Genomic DNA, 19103 nt, shown 5'->3' with positions numbered 1-19103 from the left:
CCAACGGCTAGTGGGCCCAGCCTTTTCCAACGGTCACTAGCCGTTGAGCCTGGTCTCTCCCAACGGTGCCCGGCCATTCTCTCTTTAAATAGAGGCCGAGGGGTGAGTTTTGAGCTCTCACACTCAACTCTCATTCACTCACTCTCTCTCTCTCAAAACTCTCTCAAACTTTGCTCTCGGGTTTTTATTGGATTTTTGCTCAAGATTTGAATTTAAGAGACCTCTCTCTCTCATTTCTTTGCTGCAAAAAAGGAGAAGCAACTCTCGGGTAAGAACATTCATTTCGGTTTTACTAACGTAACCCATTTCGAGTTGCACGTGTTTTTGTTCCATCATGAAAGGCTTAGGGCGGAAGGTTTCCGGCGCATTCAAGAAGATGACGAGTGGAAGGTCATCCCGTTCTCGGGGTGGCTCAAGCTCGTACACACCCGAACCAATGCCTACACCAAGCACGATTGATTATGAGAAAGAAGAACAATACAAAGAGATGCAAGCCGAACCACAAGCCGAGGTCATAGAGATTGATGCAGAAGATGCACCATACCTCGACTTGCGAGATGATCGTGAACGACAAGGCTACGCAATCCTCAAGAATAGAAGCTTCGTCCACACCCGAGCATTCGATCCGGACCTCCTCATCAAAATAGGTATGTACGAAGACTTCTCTAACGTTTGGCATAAAATTGGATGGGATAACTTCGTTCCTGTTGAGGAGTATGGTTCTCGACTCCTCACCATCCAATTTCTTTGCACTTTTCGAGAGGAGGAAAACGGGGTTTATTTTCGACTTTTCGGAAAAGAATATTTGTTTTCTTGGAAAACTTTTGCCGGCCACCTCGATTTCAACAAACGCTGGCCGATTTCTCTCGACCACGCTTGCCGAGGTTTTAATCGTCATGAATTTTGGGGCCTGATTTTTGGTCAAGTTGTCCATGGCAAGTTCGCACCTTGGTGCGGCGATATTCATAATCCAACTCTTCAGTTGATGCACAAGTGGTTAACCATCACTCTCTTTCCAAGAGATGATGTCTGACCTGTGCGCAATGATAAGTTGCTCATTCTTTATGCCATGGTCAACAAGATCAAAATCTCCCACGCGCAAGTTTTGGTTAAGCAATGGCTTTTGAATTTAACGGGTCCTATTGAGTGCACTTCTTTGATTACTCGTATCGCTACACATATCGGTGCCTTAGAGGGGAACTCTATTCCTTTCATTGAGGGCGACCGTACGTATATCGACGAGGTTTATTTTGATCCAAGGTCACACACTCAAGAAAGGCCCGAATAACTCTTTGATTTTCTTTTATTTGGGCTATACAAATGAGATTCTGCTGCCCAGTGCAGCGTTTTATTTGTATAATTGCCATTCGCTAACCATCCCTCTCATTCCACGAGAAGGAGGTCGTAGGCATAGATCTTCTGGTTTGCCTGGCAGAATGACAAGAAGCAGGACCAGAAGGGAGACAGAGCCGACACCACCGCCTCAGCAGCCACATCACTCATATCAGCATGAGGCTGGTGGTTCGTCATGGCACAGTGCCAGCACTGAGGTGTGGACACGGCAGGCACCAGGCCGCCGGTCCACCAGTTCCAACTCCGGTGGAGCCCCGAACCTCATCAGATGGACGTCCTCGTCCCGAGGTTTCGGTGCCATCACCCAGCAACTAGGTGAGCTGCGGGTGCAGGGCGACAACATACAAGAGACGCTGAACCAACACATCGATACAACCCAAGCATGGCAGTGTCACACTGGCAAAAGAATCCACGACATGGAGCAGTTACAGTTGCAGTGACAGGAGGAGTGGAGGGCATACTACCGCTGGACGGGTTTCAACCACGACCAGCCGTAGTGAGCCTGAAGCTAGCTTGGGGGAGGACCCCCACGAGAGGTAACTTGTATCATTTATCTTTACTGCTTTCATAACCTTGCATGAAAATCATAAAAATTTGCAAAATCAGAAAACCTATAAAAATTTGCATAACTAAAAACAAATAAAAATTTACAAAATTTAGAAAACACCAAAAATATTCCTTTTAATATGTGTAGTAAGCATGGTGTAAGTTTTCCTTGTTGAGATGATGAATAGTTTCTCTATTAATTTCCTTCATATGCTTAGTTACAACTTTATACTCTACTTAGTTTTGGGTTTGCTGGCTTAAAATATTTAAACCTTAAACTTGAAACTTGTGGGTAGCAAAAAGCATGATCCAAATCTAAGTTGTTGTGAGCTATGATATGGTTAAGTAGAATTGCTATGATCTTCTCTTATGTGATACTTGACATCCGGAGTATTTAATTTTGAAAACACAAAAATATAATAAAGTTCCTCGATGATATGAAATTCCTATCCAAAACCATTTGTTGTTTTTCATTGCAAAACCTTCCACATATGCAACTTGCTATCTTATTGAGCTTTGTCAAATTGTTGTGACCCTTAGTGAGATTCATTTCATACTCTCATGATCAAGATCACGTACACATTTCCACCAAATATGCTTCTACACTAGAAGTGAGCAAAATTTCATCCATCCACAAAATAAAACTCCAAGTCCATGTATGACACCTCTCTCTCTCAAAAATATATCAAGGATATAGGGCTATGAGAAAATAAAAGATGCATACCCAAAGAAGGTATGCCACATGCTTCGGCATGTCAAAAAAAGAGAAAAGAAAATAAAAGATGCATGCCCAAAGAAGGTATGCCACATGCTTAGGCATGTTAAGAAAAAAGAGAGATAGCCCCTGATCCAAAAAGAAAGGAAAGAAAAGAGAGAGATGATGCATACAAAGGAGTTCATACACCATCTACTAAAAATATCCACACACTTACACATCTTGATCAAGGTTTATGATTTGTTTCTCCTTTGGATCCGGTCTTTGACTTAGCAAAATATGAGAAGCAGGTATGCCTTCAAATCCTCCATACCTACAGCTCCACAAAAATAGCCATTAGAGATAGGTTGAGGAAGAAAGGCATAATAAAGCCTTGGTAAGAAATCATACACATTGAGCGATCTGAGAGATCATCCGAGGAACTTTATAAATTTCTTTTGAAAAAACTTACAAAACCTCCGGATTGACGGTTGAACTAAAGAAAAGAAATATGAGCATTCTATGATACCGTTCTTACTCTCAACCGCCAAAGATGAGGTGAAGCTAAAAGCTCTACAGGAGTAAGGTAAGAGGTAAGAACAAGAACCAACTTATTCAAAATTAAGGTAAGAAGCATTTGGTTGTGCCTAAGTATAAGTTGGAAATTCAACATTGTAGCAACTCCTGATCAACAACGAGCGCCTTATTTTGCTCAGGGACGAGCAAAAGGCTAGCTTGGGGGTATTGTTGATAGTCATTAAGTGCGAAATATGACTGCCAACTATACTCATAAAAGAAAGAAAATTATACCTCTTACTCGCATATTTGTATCACCCAGAGGCTCGGGGGCTATATGCATTGGGTGTGCTCGCGCGGACCCACAGTGACCAAGTCAAGATGAAGCTGCATTCGGTCGTTCCTGGTTTAGGACGCATGGCCTTGCAAGGACGAGATAACCCTCTTCACAAATCCTTGATTCGCCCAGAGATTTGGGGGGCTACACCCACTGGATGTGCTCGTGCGCACCCATGTGAGGATCGGGGTCTTGGGGAAGGAATGTGACTTGGACGAACCAGAAGTGGAATGCTCGAGCGATTTAGGCAGACCCCAGCGCGATCCACAAGGATCACTATAAGGGCTCGGGGGCTACTGTCGGGTATCAATATTAGGGATTCTCGGAGTTCACGTGTACAGATTGGCTCAACGGATTAGCGCGCCAGGGTTAATCCTACCGACCCCTAAGGGAACCGCTCCACCTAGCCCGACCCCTCGAGGGGGAGCTCCGCTTCGCCCGACTGCTGTGAGGGAAGTCCATTCGCCCGATCCTTGCACAGGAACTTCTGCCTTGCCCGACCCTTGCTCAGGGGATGGCCAAGCGCCTGACCCTGGGTGGGTCCCATGGCACCCCGCGCCGGCCACGGACAGGCTTGCAGGCGGACTACCTGGGCAGCGGGGACACGCACTGACACGGGAACAATAAAGCGCACGCCTCTACACGCCTATGGAGTAACAAGCCGTAGGGTAGGGGTGTGCTCCATTGAAACGGGCGCTCTTCACATCGAGGCTCCATGGTCCGGACGACCCGGCCATGGAGGAGGAGGGCGACAACTACAGGGCCAACGGGGCCCACACAAGGCATGGGACGCGGCCGAAGCAGGATAGGCAGGCCCCCTTATGTGGCAGAACCGCCCGAATTAATCCAGCTCAAGTGCGCTAACCATCACCATAAAGGTAATCCCGGCTAACATGCACTTCAAACGGAGTAATCTGACAGTCCAGTCGGGTAAAGTCCTGATAAACCACCTGAGCTGCATTCGAAACCCAAAGCTTACATGTAACTCACACGAAGGTGAGTCCAGAGAGTACAACATTTCACAAATATATTACATTACCGAATCTTAACTTAATTATTACAAACCCAGTTCGAAATCTCAGAAAGGTACTTGAAGTTCAAAATGAAAGTAGTTCAGAGTTTAACTGCAGCGGAAATGAAGCGAGTTCTAAACGACGATACACGATGTCATGATGAAGCCCGTACATGATATCACTTGGCATTGCCATCGTTGGCCGGAGTCGTATCCCACTCCACCGACCAACCAGGAGGTAAAGTACACATCCAAGTCAAGCTAGCTATCTGATCTTCAAACGTATCACCTGAAAACAAAGTTGAGCCACAAGCAAGGCTGAGTATACTAATACTCAGCAAGGCTTACCCGACTAAGGGTATACTTAGCCCTTAATCTAGACATGCAAGGCTTTTGGCTTGAGGGGTTTGTTCTGCCGAAAAGCAGTAAAGAGTAGATCCTTAATTTTAGGTTTTAGCTTCCAAATTCTAGTTCAATTAACCATTCTAGGTTAGCATCTATCCAATAGCATACATGGTGGGAAACAATTATCTTTCATCATCCAACCAACCATATTCATCATCATCGTCATCTTTCACTTCTTACTCTATGTGGCAAAAGGGTTAAGCAGTCCCAAACCGTGAGAAGCGGACGATTCGAATCGAATTTGTTAACCTGGCCAGGCAGACCTAAATACACGCATGGGAACAGAGTCACCCACGCAACAGTTCCCTTCAATTCCCGATTCATGGAACAGGCCCACCGCCCTCAAGTACAGCAGTACGACGACTCTGTACTCGCCATTAGCTAGATGTGAACGAGTTCAAGACGGTGGGGAGTATGTTCCGGCCTCGGTTCAATCCAGTACTTAAGCTTACCGATTATCATATTCTCGGCATGTGGTTAGTACGTTCAAATGCTTAACCACCACTACCACACACTGCGGCCTTATCCATTTTCACTAAACAGACGGGGCATCACAAGTACCACAGCCCCGCCCGTGAGCCTTATAGTTGCAGTATGTAGTGTACATTCAATTCCTATAATTCTCGCGAGTGACAGGAAATCACTCGACTCCTACCGAACCATTAGCCTAGCCAACTAGCGACCTAAACCAACTAGTGTTCAAGCATAGGTACCTAGGATCATGCAACTAAGGTTTCAATCAACCCCTGTAAACGTAAATGCACAAGTATATAGAAATATAAGTAGTTGCATAAATCTACAATAGATAGGACATGCTCCGGGGCTTGCCTTGCTAAGCAAAGTTAGCCTTGGGCTCTTCCGAACTTTGGTTCGGGTCTTCAGCGGCTTCAGTTAGATTAGCTTGGGCTTCACGCTGCTCACTCTCGGACTCCGGCACCAGCTCGTACGTATCATCGGCGAGAGTAGGCGTATCTATATGAAATGCGCACGCATGAGTTGTGTGACCGTAACAACTTTTATTTACTTCACTATAAAGCTGTAAACTATTTCATTTACATCTACTTGGGTAATCGTTTATAGAGTAGTAATTAACTTGGCTTAAACTTATAGAGCAAGTTGGATTTCTTATTTTTGTCTTTTGTCATTTTTCACATAGAAACTTAGTTTATTTACTATCATTACTAGGAAGAGTTTATGGTGTTGAAATTTTTATGTAGAGAACAAAACTAAACAATAAGCTTACTGTAAAAGTTTCAGTCATTTTCATTAATCATATCTAACATGAAAATTAAAATACACAGATTCTTCTATAAAAAAGATTCATTTCTGCAAGACGGAACATAACAGTAATGGTGCTCATGATTTTACAGAGTATTCCAGATATGCTAGGAATCCTACTGTAAAAGTTTCAACAAATTTTAGTCAGTAAATTATTCGTGAAAAAATAAAACAAATAGACACTACTAGAAAAAAAACCTATTTATACATAACAAGATATACAAGTTCTGGTGTTAAAACTTTTTCTGAATATTTCTAATAAGGTTTAAAATATTCTGTGAATTTTTCATATTTTTCTAGGTACCAGAACTATTTATCATGAAATAGCACTATTAAACATGGATTAAATCACACCTATAGCTAGACCGATCAAAAATTAACCAAACTTGGAAAGTGGTGTTTAAATATCATTACAAAAACATGGAAAAAGTTTCATGCACATATCTATAGTATAATATCCAGAAATAAATAGCAAGTTGTTAAGTTAGATCTAGCAAAGACTAGGATTTCATCTAGTTAGGGGTGTCAATTGGTGCTGAGATTTTTACACAGGTCTACACACTGCAGGAAGTAACATCTAGACAAAAATAAGATATAGATACTGAGTATAACTCCCAGAACAAACATAGACCATTTAATCTAATCTATTTCCTAGATTAAAATGTAGACATATTCTGAAGATGTGCATGTAACAAAACTTGTATATATTGTAACAAGGATTCCTAAACAGTTGAGTTTGCATTTTTCAGATTTTTCTACGAATTTATATCGATTTTACAAGTTTGCTGTTTTTGAAACAAAAAGAAAAACAAAACCGACTCTCGCATATATACCCCTGGAAAGTTCTGGGAGCTTGCAAATAGGTCCCTGCCGGAGTTAACAGGGGAGGGGCGGACCTTGGGGGCCGAAATCCGGCGAGGTTGCTCGCCGGCGGCGAGGGGGAAGTGGGGGGTTAGCACCAGGGGCTCAAGTGGAACCCGTAGGTGGTCTCGGTGTGTACGGAGGCGGCCTGTGGCGCACCGGCCACGGTGAGCAGGGGCGGCCGGCGGGCGGACGTGGCGGCGGCGACGCTCCGGCGGCTTTGGGCGGTGGAGGTCGGGTCGTTGAGCACCGGTGGGAGGTGGGGGAGGGGGCTGTGCGCTCGGTTTGGGCTGTGGAGGGGTGGAGGGAGGAGCTCCACTGGAGCGGGCGGCGGTAGCTGCAGTGGGCGGCGGAAATGGCGTGGGCGGCGGTGTTCCAGGGCACAGGGAGGGGAGTGGGGGTTTGGAGTGGGGTGTAATGGAGAGGGGAGGAGCGGGAACACGAGGTGGCGAAGTAAATGGGGAGGAGAGGGGCTACAGAGGGGAGCTCACGGCGAGGTTGGGCACGACGGCGGCAATGGCGGGCACCAGTGGTGGCGCTCGCGTTTTGGCTCGGTGGGGCAGGGAGCGGGCGGTTTAGTGGCCCTGGGAGGTGGGGTGGGTGGGGGTGAAGCCGCTCCGGGGTGGGCAGGGGTGGAGACCGAGCGGAAGGGGCAGCTCGACGGCGAGGTCGAGCGGCGGCACGGCAATGGCGGCGGCTGTGGCTCATGGGCGCGCGAGCAGGGGCTTGCCTCGGCTTTTATGGGTGAGCAGGGTGAAGGAGGAGGGGATGGGCGCGGGCAGGGAGGCCGGGCAGCTCGGGCAGCGCGGCAGCGGCCGCGGCGCTCGGCCGGACGCGGCTGTCGCCGAGCGTGGCATGCGCGGCGGAGCGGGGAGTCAGCGAGGGCGGCGTGCGCGCTCGAGTGGGGGGTGATGGCGCGGTGCAGCAACGCGGGCGTTCGAGTGCCCTGTGCGGCGCGGCGAGGCAGCAGCACAGAGTAAAGGGAGGGAGAAGAGAGAGAGGAAGAGAGAGAAAGAGAGAGAAGTCAGAGAGTTGACATGAAATTTTCTCAAAATTTTCAATGGAAGCTCGAAAAAGTTTGAATACAAAAGTTGTTCAAAATTCAAAATCCTACAACTTTTGTTTCAGGCATTTTCCCAATTGAGGTTTCGTTTGAAAGTTACAAATTCAAATTTAAATGCAAAAGAAATTACCCTATACACATGGTTTTTCGAATTTTTCTCCAAATTTTGTGTGCTAACTTGAAAAACTTTGAACATGAAAGTTGTTTGTTATATGAAACTCTACAACTCTTGTTTTGGGCAAAAATTAATTTAAGCTACGGTTTGCACTTTGTATTTTCGGATCTTTTCAGCATTTTCTTAAATTAATTATGGGAGAAAAAGTAATGTGGATCGACTTATCATTTCATGTGTAAAAGCTCACTTTCTTCCCATGGCTTCAACTAGACTTTGGTTTATCATGATTTTTGTGAGGTGCCTATGAAATTTCATAAGCAAACTTGCATCAGTTTAAAAACTATTTAAAGTTTTCGACCTGTGCACAAATACACTTAGACATACATACATACATACACATCTATTTCAACGTTTCTTGGTTAAGGATGCATGATTTGGTGCTAATGACTCTGGTTTATCTACTTAAACACCTGGGGTGTCACACCTTATCCAGGGGAGGTCAGCGTGATCCCGGAAGATCTTCCCCACCCCCCGTCTCTCTCTCTATCTTTCTATTTCTACGCCAACCCTTTCCCTTGTCTTGTAAAAAGGGAAAGGACCGACCCAGAGACAGGGGCAGAATTGGGGCCTCTGGACGCTGGAATCTGGTTGAACACCACTCGGCCGGATTCTACTTTCTCCAGCTTCCTTAGAACGAACACACACACACACCAGAGACATGGGACACCCGTCCCTCTCTCGACCGTTTGTAACCCCCTACTGCAAACTAGTGTGAGATACACGAGCAGCAACGGACTAGAAGTATTGACATTCTGCCCGAAACAGTATTATCCTTGTGTCTTTTTCGTACACCATACAGGACTAATGTGCAAAGCACGAGAATCACTAGCCGGTGCTAAAAAATACCGACAGTCGTTTGTCTCGAGGGACAACTGTTGGGGCCACCGCCTTCGGATGCAGACAGAAGGCTGTCGAAGGGTACCAAAGCCTCGGGATTTGCCGGCGTTGCTGAGGACCACCAAAGGCCTGGGTCCAAAGGCTCTCAAGGAAAAGCACAGGCATCTTTGGAAGCTGGCGAATGGGAATTTTTTATTTTTAATACAATTTTAAACAAAATTACGTATTAATAGTGCAGATTTGAGAAGTTACAAAACTAAGGCACAATTGTCTACCCAGTAGATGAAATTTAAATTTCGTCTAGTCAACAGACAAGATTAAGAAAAATCGTCTACCAGGTCGACGAAATACAAATATTTCATCTATCAAGAAGACAAAAATAGATTTCGTCTATCCAGCAGACGAAATAAATTTAAAAATGCAATTTTTTAGCAACTTTCGTCAATTCTGCATGGTTTTTCATGACGAAATCTAGATATTGTCTACCCACTGGACGAAATATAGATATTGTCTACCCACTGGATGAAATTTAGTAAATAAACATTTTTACCATGATTTGCAGTATGCTCCATATTTTGAATCTATTTTACAAAGTATATTTTAATATAAACTTCTTTTCTTTTCAATTATAAACTGTGTAGGGATAATGTGAACTATCAATGTACTGCACTTAGTACGCCAAATTAGACAAGAGCCATAAATTCCCAGCTTTCATTAAGATAACGGATACAAAGCAACATGTCATTGCGTCTGTACTACTGCAGTAAATGATGTGTGAGACTTTTCCCCGGAGGAATTAGTAGATTAGTCACAACAAAAGCCGTAGTTGTACAGACGCAAAACCCCTTGGAAACCAGCTGATTCATCGGTGTCGGAGCATGAAGTCATGATCTTCTACACGTTGACGCAAAACCGGTTAGGGCCTCAATTTGGACAGCGAGAGGATGCAGAAGCAGGCCGAGATCTGGTGTGCGGTCAGAAAATGATGTTGTTTAGCTCATGACTCTGCCTAGTCCAGCACTCCTGAGCACTTTGATTATGAAATATGGTACAGATACCGACAAGTTCTCAAGGAAAAACTCAACTGTTATTGTTAGAAATTAGTCCAAGTTCAGTTATTAAAGTAGTTGTGCTTCATTCTAGAAGCATGCCCTTGCCTTGTATGAAACCAATTCTGTTTCAGAAAGTCACAGAAAAAAAATTGATTATCTTAAATTTGAGACAGGCATAGAAGGTTTAATGAAGTTATAGGTTCCTAAAATAAGCTTGTGCTCGAACAAAATCTCTCCCTGAACTCCAAAACGTGGTTAAACCTTCACATAAAGATTCTAGTGTTCCCTTTTTTTGTCGAAAGCTTTTTTTTCTCGAATACGCAGGAGAGCTGTGTATCTTTGTATTAAGAGAAATAGAATAGTCCAATTTACAAATTAACGCTCCTTACCTTGGACTAGAATAGGGAGCGCACAAACAAAAGGAAGAAAAAAAATTACAAGACACCCAAAGGTAGGACCAGACCACCTGCACCACACCCCAACCTAGTCATGGGCTACCCCCAACTCGAGGTAAAGGGTACTCAACCCCTTAGCGCCAGTACATTGCCAAGCCTGAGCCTCATCCTTAAACGCTTGCACTGCCTGTTGTAAGTTGGGAGCCACACCATCAAACACACTAGCGTTCCTATGTTTCCAAATGGTCCAAGCCCCAAGAATACAGGAGTTGAATCCTTTTCTAAGATGTTTCTGCAGTTTCCTTCCGGCCTTCTTCCACCACTCAGCAAAAGAGGATCTCCTGTTGGGTGTTAATCTCGACAAGTCTAGTTACTGCAATATGGCGCACCAAAATTGTCTTGCAAATACACGAGTCGTGAGCAAGTGTTGGATTGATTCTTCCTCCTGGTCACAGAGAAGGCACTTTTTTGGATGTGGCATTCCTCTTTTTCGTAATCAATCTACTGTCCAGCAGCGGTTCCACAAGGCAAGCCACACAAATGTCTTGCACTTCCCAGGCGCTTTGTCGAAAGTCATAAAACCTGAACATCACTAATAATTCAAAAGGAAGTCAAAGAAGTCCTTTATCGAAGTTTGTTGACTTAGTGGGGTATGGGTGGGTGCTTTAAAGGTTCGTACCCCTTCTTCTTAATGTACTTTTTCTTCTTAATATAATGATACACAACTTTTTGTTTGAGAAATAAAATAAAATAAAATCCCCAAAACATGGATACAGTTTTTACAAAAGAAGCCAAACTAAAAATTAACAATTTATTCATATTTTATTATGTCAATCAATGATACATTTTGATGGACCTATCTCGATATGCGGTACAAAAGTCCAAAAGAGAAACGTGAGAACATATCATCACATCCCACTTTAGTTCTCAACACTGAAATGCACATCATACAGAAAGAGAAATGGAACATGCTTACAAAGGATGCATCCACCCAATTCACTACAACCTAGCAATCACTGAGCGCAATTAGCTGCTCAACGACACCAGGATCAGCTAGGGTGCTTGTGTCCCCAAGTTCATCCAGCTGCCGTGCAGCAATTTTTCTCAAAATCCTTCGCATGATCTTGCCACTCCGAGTTTTAGGGAGTCCGGGCGCCCACTGGATCTTGTCAGGAGCTGCAAATGCCCCAATCTACAAAAGAAAAAAAAAAGGCATGCCAATCCATGTTAAGATTAAGCTTACTGATTGTTTTTTGTTCAAATCATGTGAAAGCATATAAAGGGATGGCACACTAACCATTTCAGTTAGCTATTTTTGTGTGTGTGTTCTTTTTTTTGGGGGGGGGGGGGGGGGGGGGGGGGTTGGCTTTAGAGAGCAAATGAACTAGAATGGTTAGCCCAACTACACATTGGCTGACCAACTGGAATCCCTAATTGCATGAGCCAATATGAGAAATGGTAGCGAAGGGGCTGATGGTGCAGTGGCAAAGGCCAGTGGCTAGAGTGCTCCCGCCTAGGGTTCAAACTCTAGGTCTTTATGCTTCAAGGGTTTCCCTTGGAGTTTTCCAAAAAAAAAAGAAATGGTACGCCCAAACAGGTCCAAGATTAACTGATTCCTAAATCTATTGTCTGCACATGTTTTCTTAGCTGTCTTTCATTCATATAGTTAACACAGAGTTCACACTATTTGCCTGAACCATGCAGAGTGTTTCAATTAAATATTGTTGACCACTTTGTAGGACTGGCCGTATATGTGGCTACTTCCATGGTTCATGCTAGCATTGTGACAGCATTTTAGTCTCGACTTTTACCTGACAAATTTCTAGGCACTGCAAGAAATTTCATAGTTTAACTCTGCTTTAGAATGGAAGACAATTATGCAAAATCTTAGAGCATCATCATATGCCAACCAACTACCAAGAAAAGAATATTCTGCTATTAGGTACAACCCATTTGTCTACACAAAATGCGGACCCCTTCAGTCATAACATCCAAAAATAAATCAAATACCTGGTTGCGCACTGTCATTATGAGGCTTTTTCGTAGTTCCGCACTATACAGAACACCATCCACCAAAGTTACAAATGCATAAATTCCTTGACCTTTGACCTGAAGAAGGTAATTTATTAATTAAGAATCTCATATGGCAGGATACCAAAGATAATTAGAGGATGCAAAAGTAGAGAAACATAGCAGCAGCCTATACCTCATGATCAACACCAACAACAGCAGCCTCTGCACATTGTGGATGTGACACCAAAGCCGACTCAACCTCAGCTGTGCCGATTCGGTGTCCACTACATATTCACACGAAGGGTAAGATAGTTATCACTTGAAAGTCGGCAATGACATACATGTACTAAATTCTAATGAGTAATGACATGAACCAAACAAGTAGCCTACCTGACATTGATAACATCATCTACTCTACCAGTCAGCCAGTGGTAGCCGTCTTTGTCCCTGGAATTAAAAGGCTATTAACTAAACTATTTGGAAAAGTAAAAATTCTTTCAATACACATTGATCCCATATAATATTAGGGAGAGGTAACTAACCTGCTGCAACCATCACCAGTGAAATAGTACCCAGCGAAAGGTTTGAAGTATGTGGTCTCATATCTCTCATGATCTCCATAGAGAGTCCGGAAAGCCCCAGGCCATGATTTCTTTATGCAAAGATATCCACTGCATTCCCCTTCAATCTCTTGCCCTTTCTCGTCAACAATGACCGGCTGAAAATTAAACAAGCAACAATTTAGAAATATAAAAGAAAAATAATGGGATCATATACCTTAACATCTAACAGATAAGTTGGGTTTACCTGAACACCAAAGAAAGGAAAGGTTGCGGAACCTGGTTTCTGAGGCCACGCGCCAGGCAAAGGGGTGATCTAAGCACAGCAGTCCAAATTAAAGCAATGACAATCACAATCATTTTGTGGCACCCACAAAGAGAACTTCAAATTTCACAAGAGGTCTAAACTGGAAAGATCTTACCATGAAGCCACCAGTTTCAGTTTGCCACCAAGTGTCTGATATGGGGCACCGGGAGTCCCCCACAATGTTGTAGAACCATCTGAAATGAAGTAAACAGAGATATGACCTTTTATAGTTTTTCTGTTCAAATTGTTTACAGTTGACAAAAGGTCCACACACCTCCATGCACTAGGATTGATTGGCTCACCAACACTTCCCAGGACTCGGAGAGATTTTCGAGAGTAACGTGTAACATACTTCAAAAGCATAGCAGAAAATCAGAGAAGGCATACTCAAAGACAGCATATAAATACAGAGTAATAACATTATCTAAAAGTACTACAAATTTACAATGTCATCACGTAAGAATTTTCAGCCTTGCACTAGAAAACTTTCTTTATTAGCATTTGAAAAGTAGCAACAGTCAGATATCCCCTCCCAGTGGATTATTCATAAGAGCTTCTTAGCAAATAAAGTAGGTACTAATAGATCGTTTGGAGAGTTACATCAGGTCCGATGAGCTGTGGAATAAACATGCAGCAGTAACAATGCATACAAGCTCCATCATACACTTCCAAAAACAGTTCTGTATTCAGTGTTACTGGCTAGTATGGAAAGAATGACATGTAGCAAAGAGTGCCTGGCAATTATTTTAAGACAATCAGGTTGATACAGACTTTAAGTACTGGGGGTAATTTGATACCCATCATCACATGATGCCTCGTTCAGATAACCGTATAATGTTATGAAACTAAATTATGAATTAGGAAAAGGAGCTATGCATACCTCAGTGCCATCACGCATGAGTGAACGAACAAGAGTTGGGGCAGTATAAAATATTGACACATTGTACTTGTCCACAATGTCCCAGCATCGGCCGGAATCGGGGTAGTTTGGAGTCTACATGTATGATTCAAAAGAATACTTCAGGAATAAGGAAACTAAAAACAAGAACCCAACTTACTAGCATATTGAAATTTAAGAAGTAGAAAGCATCCAATGAATACACCAAAGATAATGCAAGTAGTCAAACATTGTTCAAATAGTAAGATTAGACTTTTGGTGTAGTGAAGATTGGACTTCTATAATTCTCAGACAAGGAGACAATTTCAACAAAGGAAATCAGAAGAAAATCATCAAACTAGGGAATTTGTTTTCATCATCAAATACCACAATTTAATCTGCATACTGACAAAGAAGTAGAAACATACCCCTTCAAAAACGAGAACTGTAGCACCATTCAGGAGAGGACCATATGTTACATAACTATGTCCAGTAATCCAGCCACAGTCTGCAGTGCACCTGGTTCAAAGAAAATATTAGGATTTATAAGTAAATAGCAGTTTCTATGAACAATTGCCAACACAGAAATGAGGGTAGACAACTAAAAAACCATAAAAGTTTATGTGCCACCACTTACCAGTATATGTCTGTTGGCTTATAATCAAATGCATACTTAAAGGTTGTTGCAGTGTACAGCATGTAGCCCCCAGAAGTATGCAACACACCCTACATACACTAAGAGATTAATATTTGGCTAATTCAATAACAGCTTAATCCAGCTCAGTTAGAAGTACCTTTGGCTTCCCTGTGCTGCCACTTGTGTACAAAAGGAACAACGGATCCTCTGCATCCACCCATTCCACGTCACACTTGGTTGGAAATTTTGTCACAACATCCTGAAAGATATTGCGCAACAATTTATATCTACAAAGCAATGTTATCCTCAGTAGCTATGCACATGCCTTGAAATATAGGATGAGTAACGTATATAATAAGTTTCCATTTAGGAGAGAAACACACACCTGCCACCAAACATCCCTTTCTGCTTGCCATTTTGTGTCTTCCCTCTTCATGGCTGACTGATTTTCATACGTCAAACATAGACCTAGTAGTCAGAACAATGAAAGCCCACATGAGTACACTACAAATCAGGCTGTATTCAATGGTTCTCGCATGTCTTCATTGAATGAACAATATTCCAAAAGGACAAGTTTCTTTGGCTATCAAGGTTGGAATATACTTGAGCTTGAATACACTATGAGCCAAATGCAGCAACATAGTACACCCTGATCAAAGCAGATCATTGCATTAATGGATGAATATCATTCAAGTGCGACAGTTTATACTAGTTCAAAAGGTGAGTGCTTGTTTGAATCTCAGTTCTGGCAAAATAAATGTTTGCACTGGTTTTAGTATAAATGTCTTTTTCGTTTACATTTGGTTATGGTAGGGTATTGCCTAAAATTAACTTTCAGTTTATCTGATGTTACTCTTATTATTTTGAGTTTCGTGGAAACCAGATGTGATTGATTTTCAGAACACGAGTACTTTGAATTTCATTTATCCTTATTTTACTATATACGAATCAAATAAGATTTTAGTCTGGAAGCATCTATATCCTACAGTACCCCTAAGAGTAGTGGGTTGTTTTCTGGCACCTACTATTGCAGGTGACTGAAATTTCACCTGAAATCAGTCGACGATATCCATTAAGCAATTCTGGCGAGGTTTGGGATTTGGGAGAGAGTTTTTGGCTTCGGATGTGTTCTCGGTGTTAGTGTTTCCCTTGGCAGATGGATGACACAGAGGTTGAGGTGGAAGGGACGTTGCTATCCATGTATGGCGGAGAACAACCAGTTGGGTAGTGCAGGGGCAGTGGAGTCATGGCAACCACCCCAAGATCAGGTAGAGGGATAGCTACTGAAGATGAAGAAGGTGAGCATGGGGGAGCTTGTTGATGGTACGACGCTGCATGCAGGGATAAATAAAGAGAAGATCGTGAGACAGGAAGAGACGCGGAAGCTGGAAGACAATGTTTGAATCATCGAGTATCATGTGACAGTCAGCATCAGTCAACCAAAAACTACCTTATTTTGAGGTGCCTTTGGCTAGGGCATCCCTTGCTTTCTATATCCAAAATCCATGTCCCTCGGTGTGTTTTTTTATCATTTGGACAAACAACATCAGACGTTCCAAACTCAAATGTTGGGTCATACTGCTTTCCTTTGTTGTGTTAAATCCAGTATGTTTGTGATCGGTGATATACAAGACCCAATTTGCAACTTCACAAAAATTAGTCACCCTTGATTTCCACATCAATGTTTTATTAGAATTGTTGAAATATAAGTGAATTGCCCACCTTCCCTATAAGCTTAAGCTTTTGGGTTGAATTGGTTGGTGCATGCAACTCAATATGGTATCAGAGAGGTTTTGAGTTCGAATCCTGGCGGGCCTGATTTAATAAAATAATTGCGGCTGACACCTATTCCACGTTCAGGCTTTTTTTTCGAATATGCAGGAGAGCTGAGCATCTTTGAATTTAAGGAGAAGAATAGTCCAATCACAAAACACCACACCCCACCTTGGACTAGAATGGGGATCATGAACAAAGGTTTAAAAAATGAACTATTACAAATTAAACTTCATGAAAGACCTGACCCCCAACTCTTCTAAGGCTCAAATCTACTAAGCCACCTGGCCCTCACCAATGTTTGAGACCTAGCGGACCCTATACGTGAGGGAGAGTGTTGAAGTATAAGTGAATTGCCCACCTCTCCCTATCAACTTAAGCTTTTGGGTTGAATTGGTTGGTGCATGCAACTCAATAAGAATGACTGCTGAAACAAGGCTTTTTTCTCGAACGGCTGCTGAAACAAGGCTTAATCAGTTCTTATTACCATCTGTGGTGGTTGTTCATTTCACTTTTGGGCTTAGTTTGCTTGTCATCCCATAAATGAACAACTGTGAAAAAGCTTTTTTACATATTGAGAACCCTAATGAAAATGAACCCTTAGCCCTGTGTATCTATCTTCGTATGAAGATTGTTTTTGGCATGATGTCGCAAGAAAACATTAATGACCCATGGGAAAGAAAATAGCGAGTACAAAACAGTGCCACCCGATAACAGTTCAAAATTATCAACACGTAAACCAAGACCAAATCCCAGTGCATACCTACAGAGACTCCATTCTTCTCACTTTCAACCAAAGCTGCATCCACTATATCTTTGAGAAGGATGGGCTTGGCGCCACGCTTCACAGAATTGCATGTGATGACAAGCTTAGGCTTGCAATCAACAATCCTTTGGGCTAGTGAATCCGCTGAGAAGCCAGCAAACACAACCTGAACAAGCATGATGCATCACAACATAGAAAATAGAAAAATAGGATTGACAAGATAGCCATTACAGCTTGTAGTTCTAGCCATTACCGAGTGAACAGCACCGATGCGGGCACAAGCAAGCATGGCAATGGGCAGCTCCAGTAACATTGGTAAGTAGATAATCACAGCATCACCCTTGCCAACACCAACGCTCTTCAAGTAATTTGCAAGCTACCAAAGTACATTAAAAGATGCCTCAGGTTCGGTTATCTTCCTTCAACCTCTATGCACACATGTTAACATGTGTGCTAGTGCATTTGTTGTTCACAATTTTTCTTCGCAATTTTTTCAGACATGAGCATGCATTTACCTGGCAAACCTTCTCCAGGAGCTCAGAATATGTGAGCTTCGCATCCTGACCGGGCTCATTACCCTCCCAGTACATTGCAATCTTATCCCCATTACCAGACTCGATGTTGCGGTCAACAGCATTGTAACATATATTGGTTTTCCCTCCCTTGAACCACTGCACAGGACCAAGAATCATAAGATGATTCAGAACCACTGTGCCCATTCCATTATAAAGGATGTAAAATTTACCTAACACCCATCAAATAGCACTTACGCTGATCTGGACAGGTCCCTTGGTGACATCGAGGTTCTCCGAGCACACCTCAGTAGGGTTCCACTTCTCTTTCCAGTAAAAGGTCTCGGCAATCTCCGACCAGAACCCGGACGGGTCCTTGATGGACCTCTCATACATCTCCTGGTACTGATGCCGATCATGGAAATCACACCAAGATCACAACTTCATCACACCACAATTATCAAAAACAAAATGAAAAATAAGCACGGGCACAGATAAAAATTGTAGTAGTTCCCAATTTGGATGTACTATTCATGTCCCTGTCGGACTTTACCCACAAGCCTGATCATGACTAATCACTCGTGCTTCCAACTCGGTTGTTCGACGCCCGAAACGAAAAGCAGCTAAGTGCTAAAGCAAACGCCTCAGTCTAGAGCAAGCTATTGATTGGATAAAAGACTCGACTTTTGGGTTCAGCAACAAGAATCAGGAAGCGCACGCGCGCAGTTGACGAGCACCGAGTCTGGGTCCCTACCAACCTGTTTCGGGGAGGAGACGAGTGCGTTGGCGGAGAACTCGGGGCTGGGGAAGATGAGGTCGTTCTCCTCGGCGGCGAGCGACTCGCCGAGCACGACGGCGTTGATCCCGGAGATCTTGCCGGCGCCGGAGGGCAGCTGCGACATGGACTCGACGTGGCGGAGCTTGTCGGAGGAAGTGCCCGCCGCCGGCTGCTCGCCGTTGGCCGTGCCCATGGCGGTAGCGGTGGCGGCTGGCGACGGCGAGCGGGGGCTAGAGAGGGAGGCAGCAGCGAGATCCGGGCGGGGGCGGGCGGCGTCAGCGATGGCTACCGGTGGAGTCTGTCTCTTTATAAACGGTGGTGACCGATCGATCTCCCAGCTACTGCCAGTGCTACCG

The 19103-nt window shown here is 43.5% G+C and overlaps 1 protein-coding gene across 1 annotated transcript; it reads right to left on the bottom strand.

The window, feature by feature from the left end:
- Positions 1 to 11313: 11313 nt before the first annotated feature.
- On the bottom strand, positions 11314 to 19103 carry LOC120655903 (acetyl-coenzyme A synthetase, chloroplastic/glyoxysomal-like). Its single transcript, XM_039933883.1, has 18 exons — positions 18728 to 19103; positions 18228 to 18374; positions 17973 to 18128; positions 17711 to 17833; positions 17455 to 17623; positions 15304 to 15386; positions 15076 to 15177; positions 14919 to 15007; positions 14710 to 14800; positions 14285 to 14398; positions 13679 to 13755; positions 13520 to 13598; positions 13345 to 13413; positions 13080 to 13255; positions 12928 to 12984; positions 12731 to 12821; positions 12535 to 12633; positions 11314 to 11716 (listed from the first exon to the last, which is right to left on the bottom strand). The coding sequence occupies exons 1-18, from the start codon at positions 18938 to 18940 to the stop codon at positions 11531 to 11533; spliced, it is 2121 nt and encodes a 706-aa protein (XP_039789817.1). The 5' UTR covers positions 18941 to 19103; the 3' UTR covers positions 11314 to 11530.

Source organism: Panicum virgatum, chromosome 1N, assembly GCF_016808335.1.
Source record: "Panicum virgatum strain AP13 chromosome 1N, P.virgatum_v5, whole genome shotgun sequence".
Lineage (NCBI taxonomy): Eukaryota > Viridiplantae > Streptophyta > Magnoliopsida > Poales > Poaceae > Panicum > Panicum virgatum.
Note: the sequence above shows the minus strand (reverse complement) of the source record. Positions and strands in the feature narration are given on the sequence as shown.

Bases quoted from the DNA above. Each gene is read 5' to 3' on its own strand.
- LOC120655903 (XM_039933883.1), bottom strand. From the start codon at position 18,940: ATGGGCACGGCCAACGGCGAGCAGCCGGCGGCGGGCACTTCCTCCGAC. The intron at 14,801-14,918 runs GTAAGTGGTGGC...TCTTTGAACCAG, and splicing joins AAGCCAACAGACATATACTG to GTGCACTGCAGACTGTGGCT. The intron at 13,599-13,678 runs GTGTGTGGACCT...ACTTCATTTCAG, and splicing joins ATCAATCCTAGTGCATGGAG to ATGGTTCTACAACATTGTGG.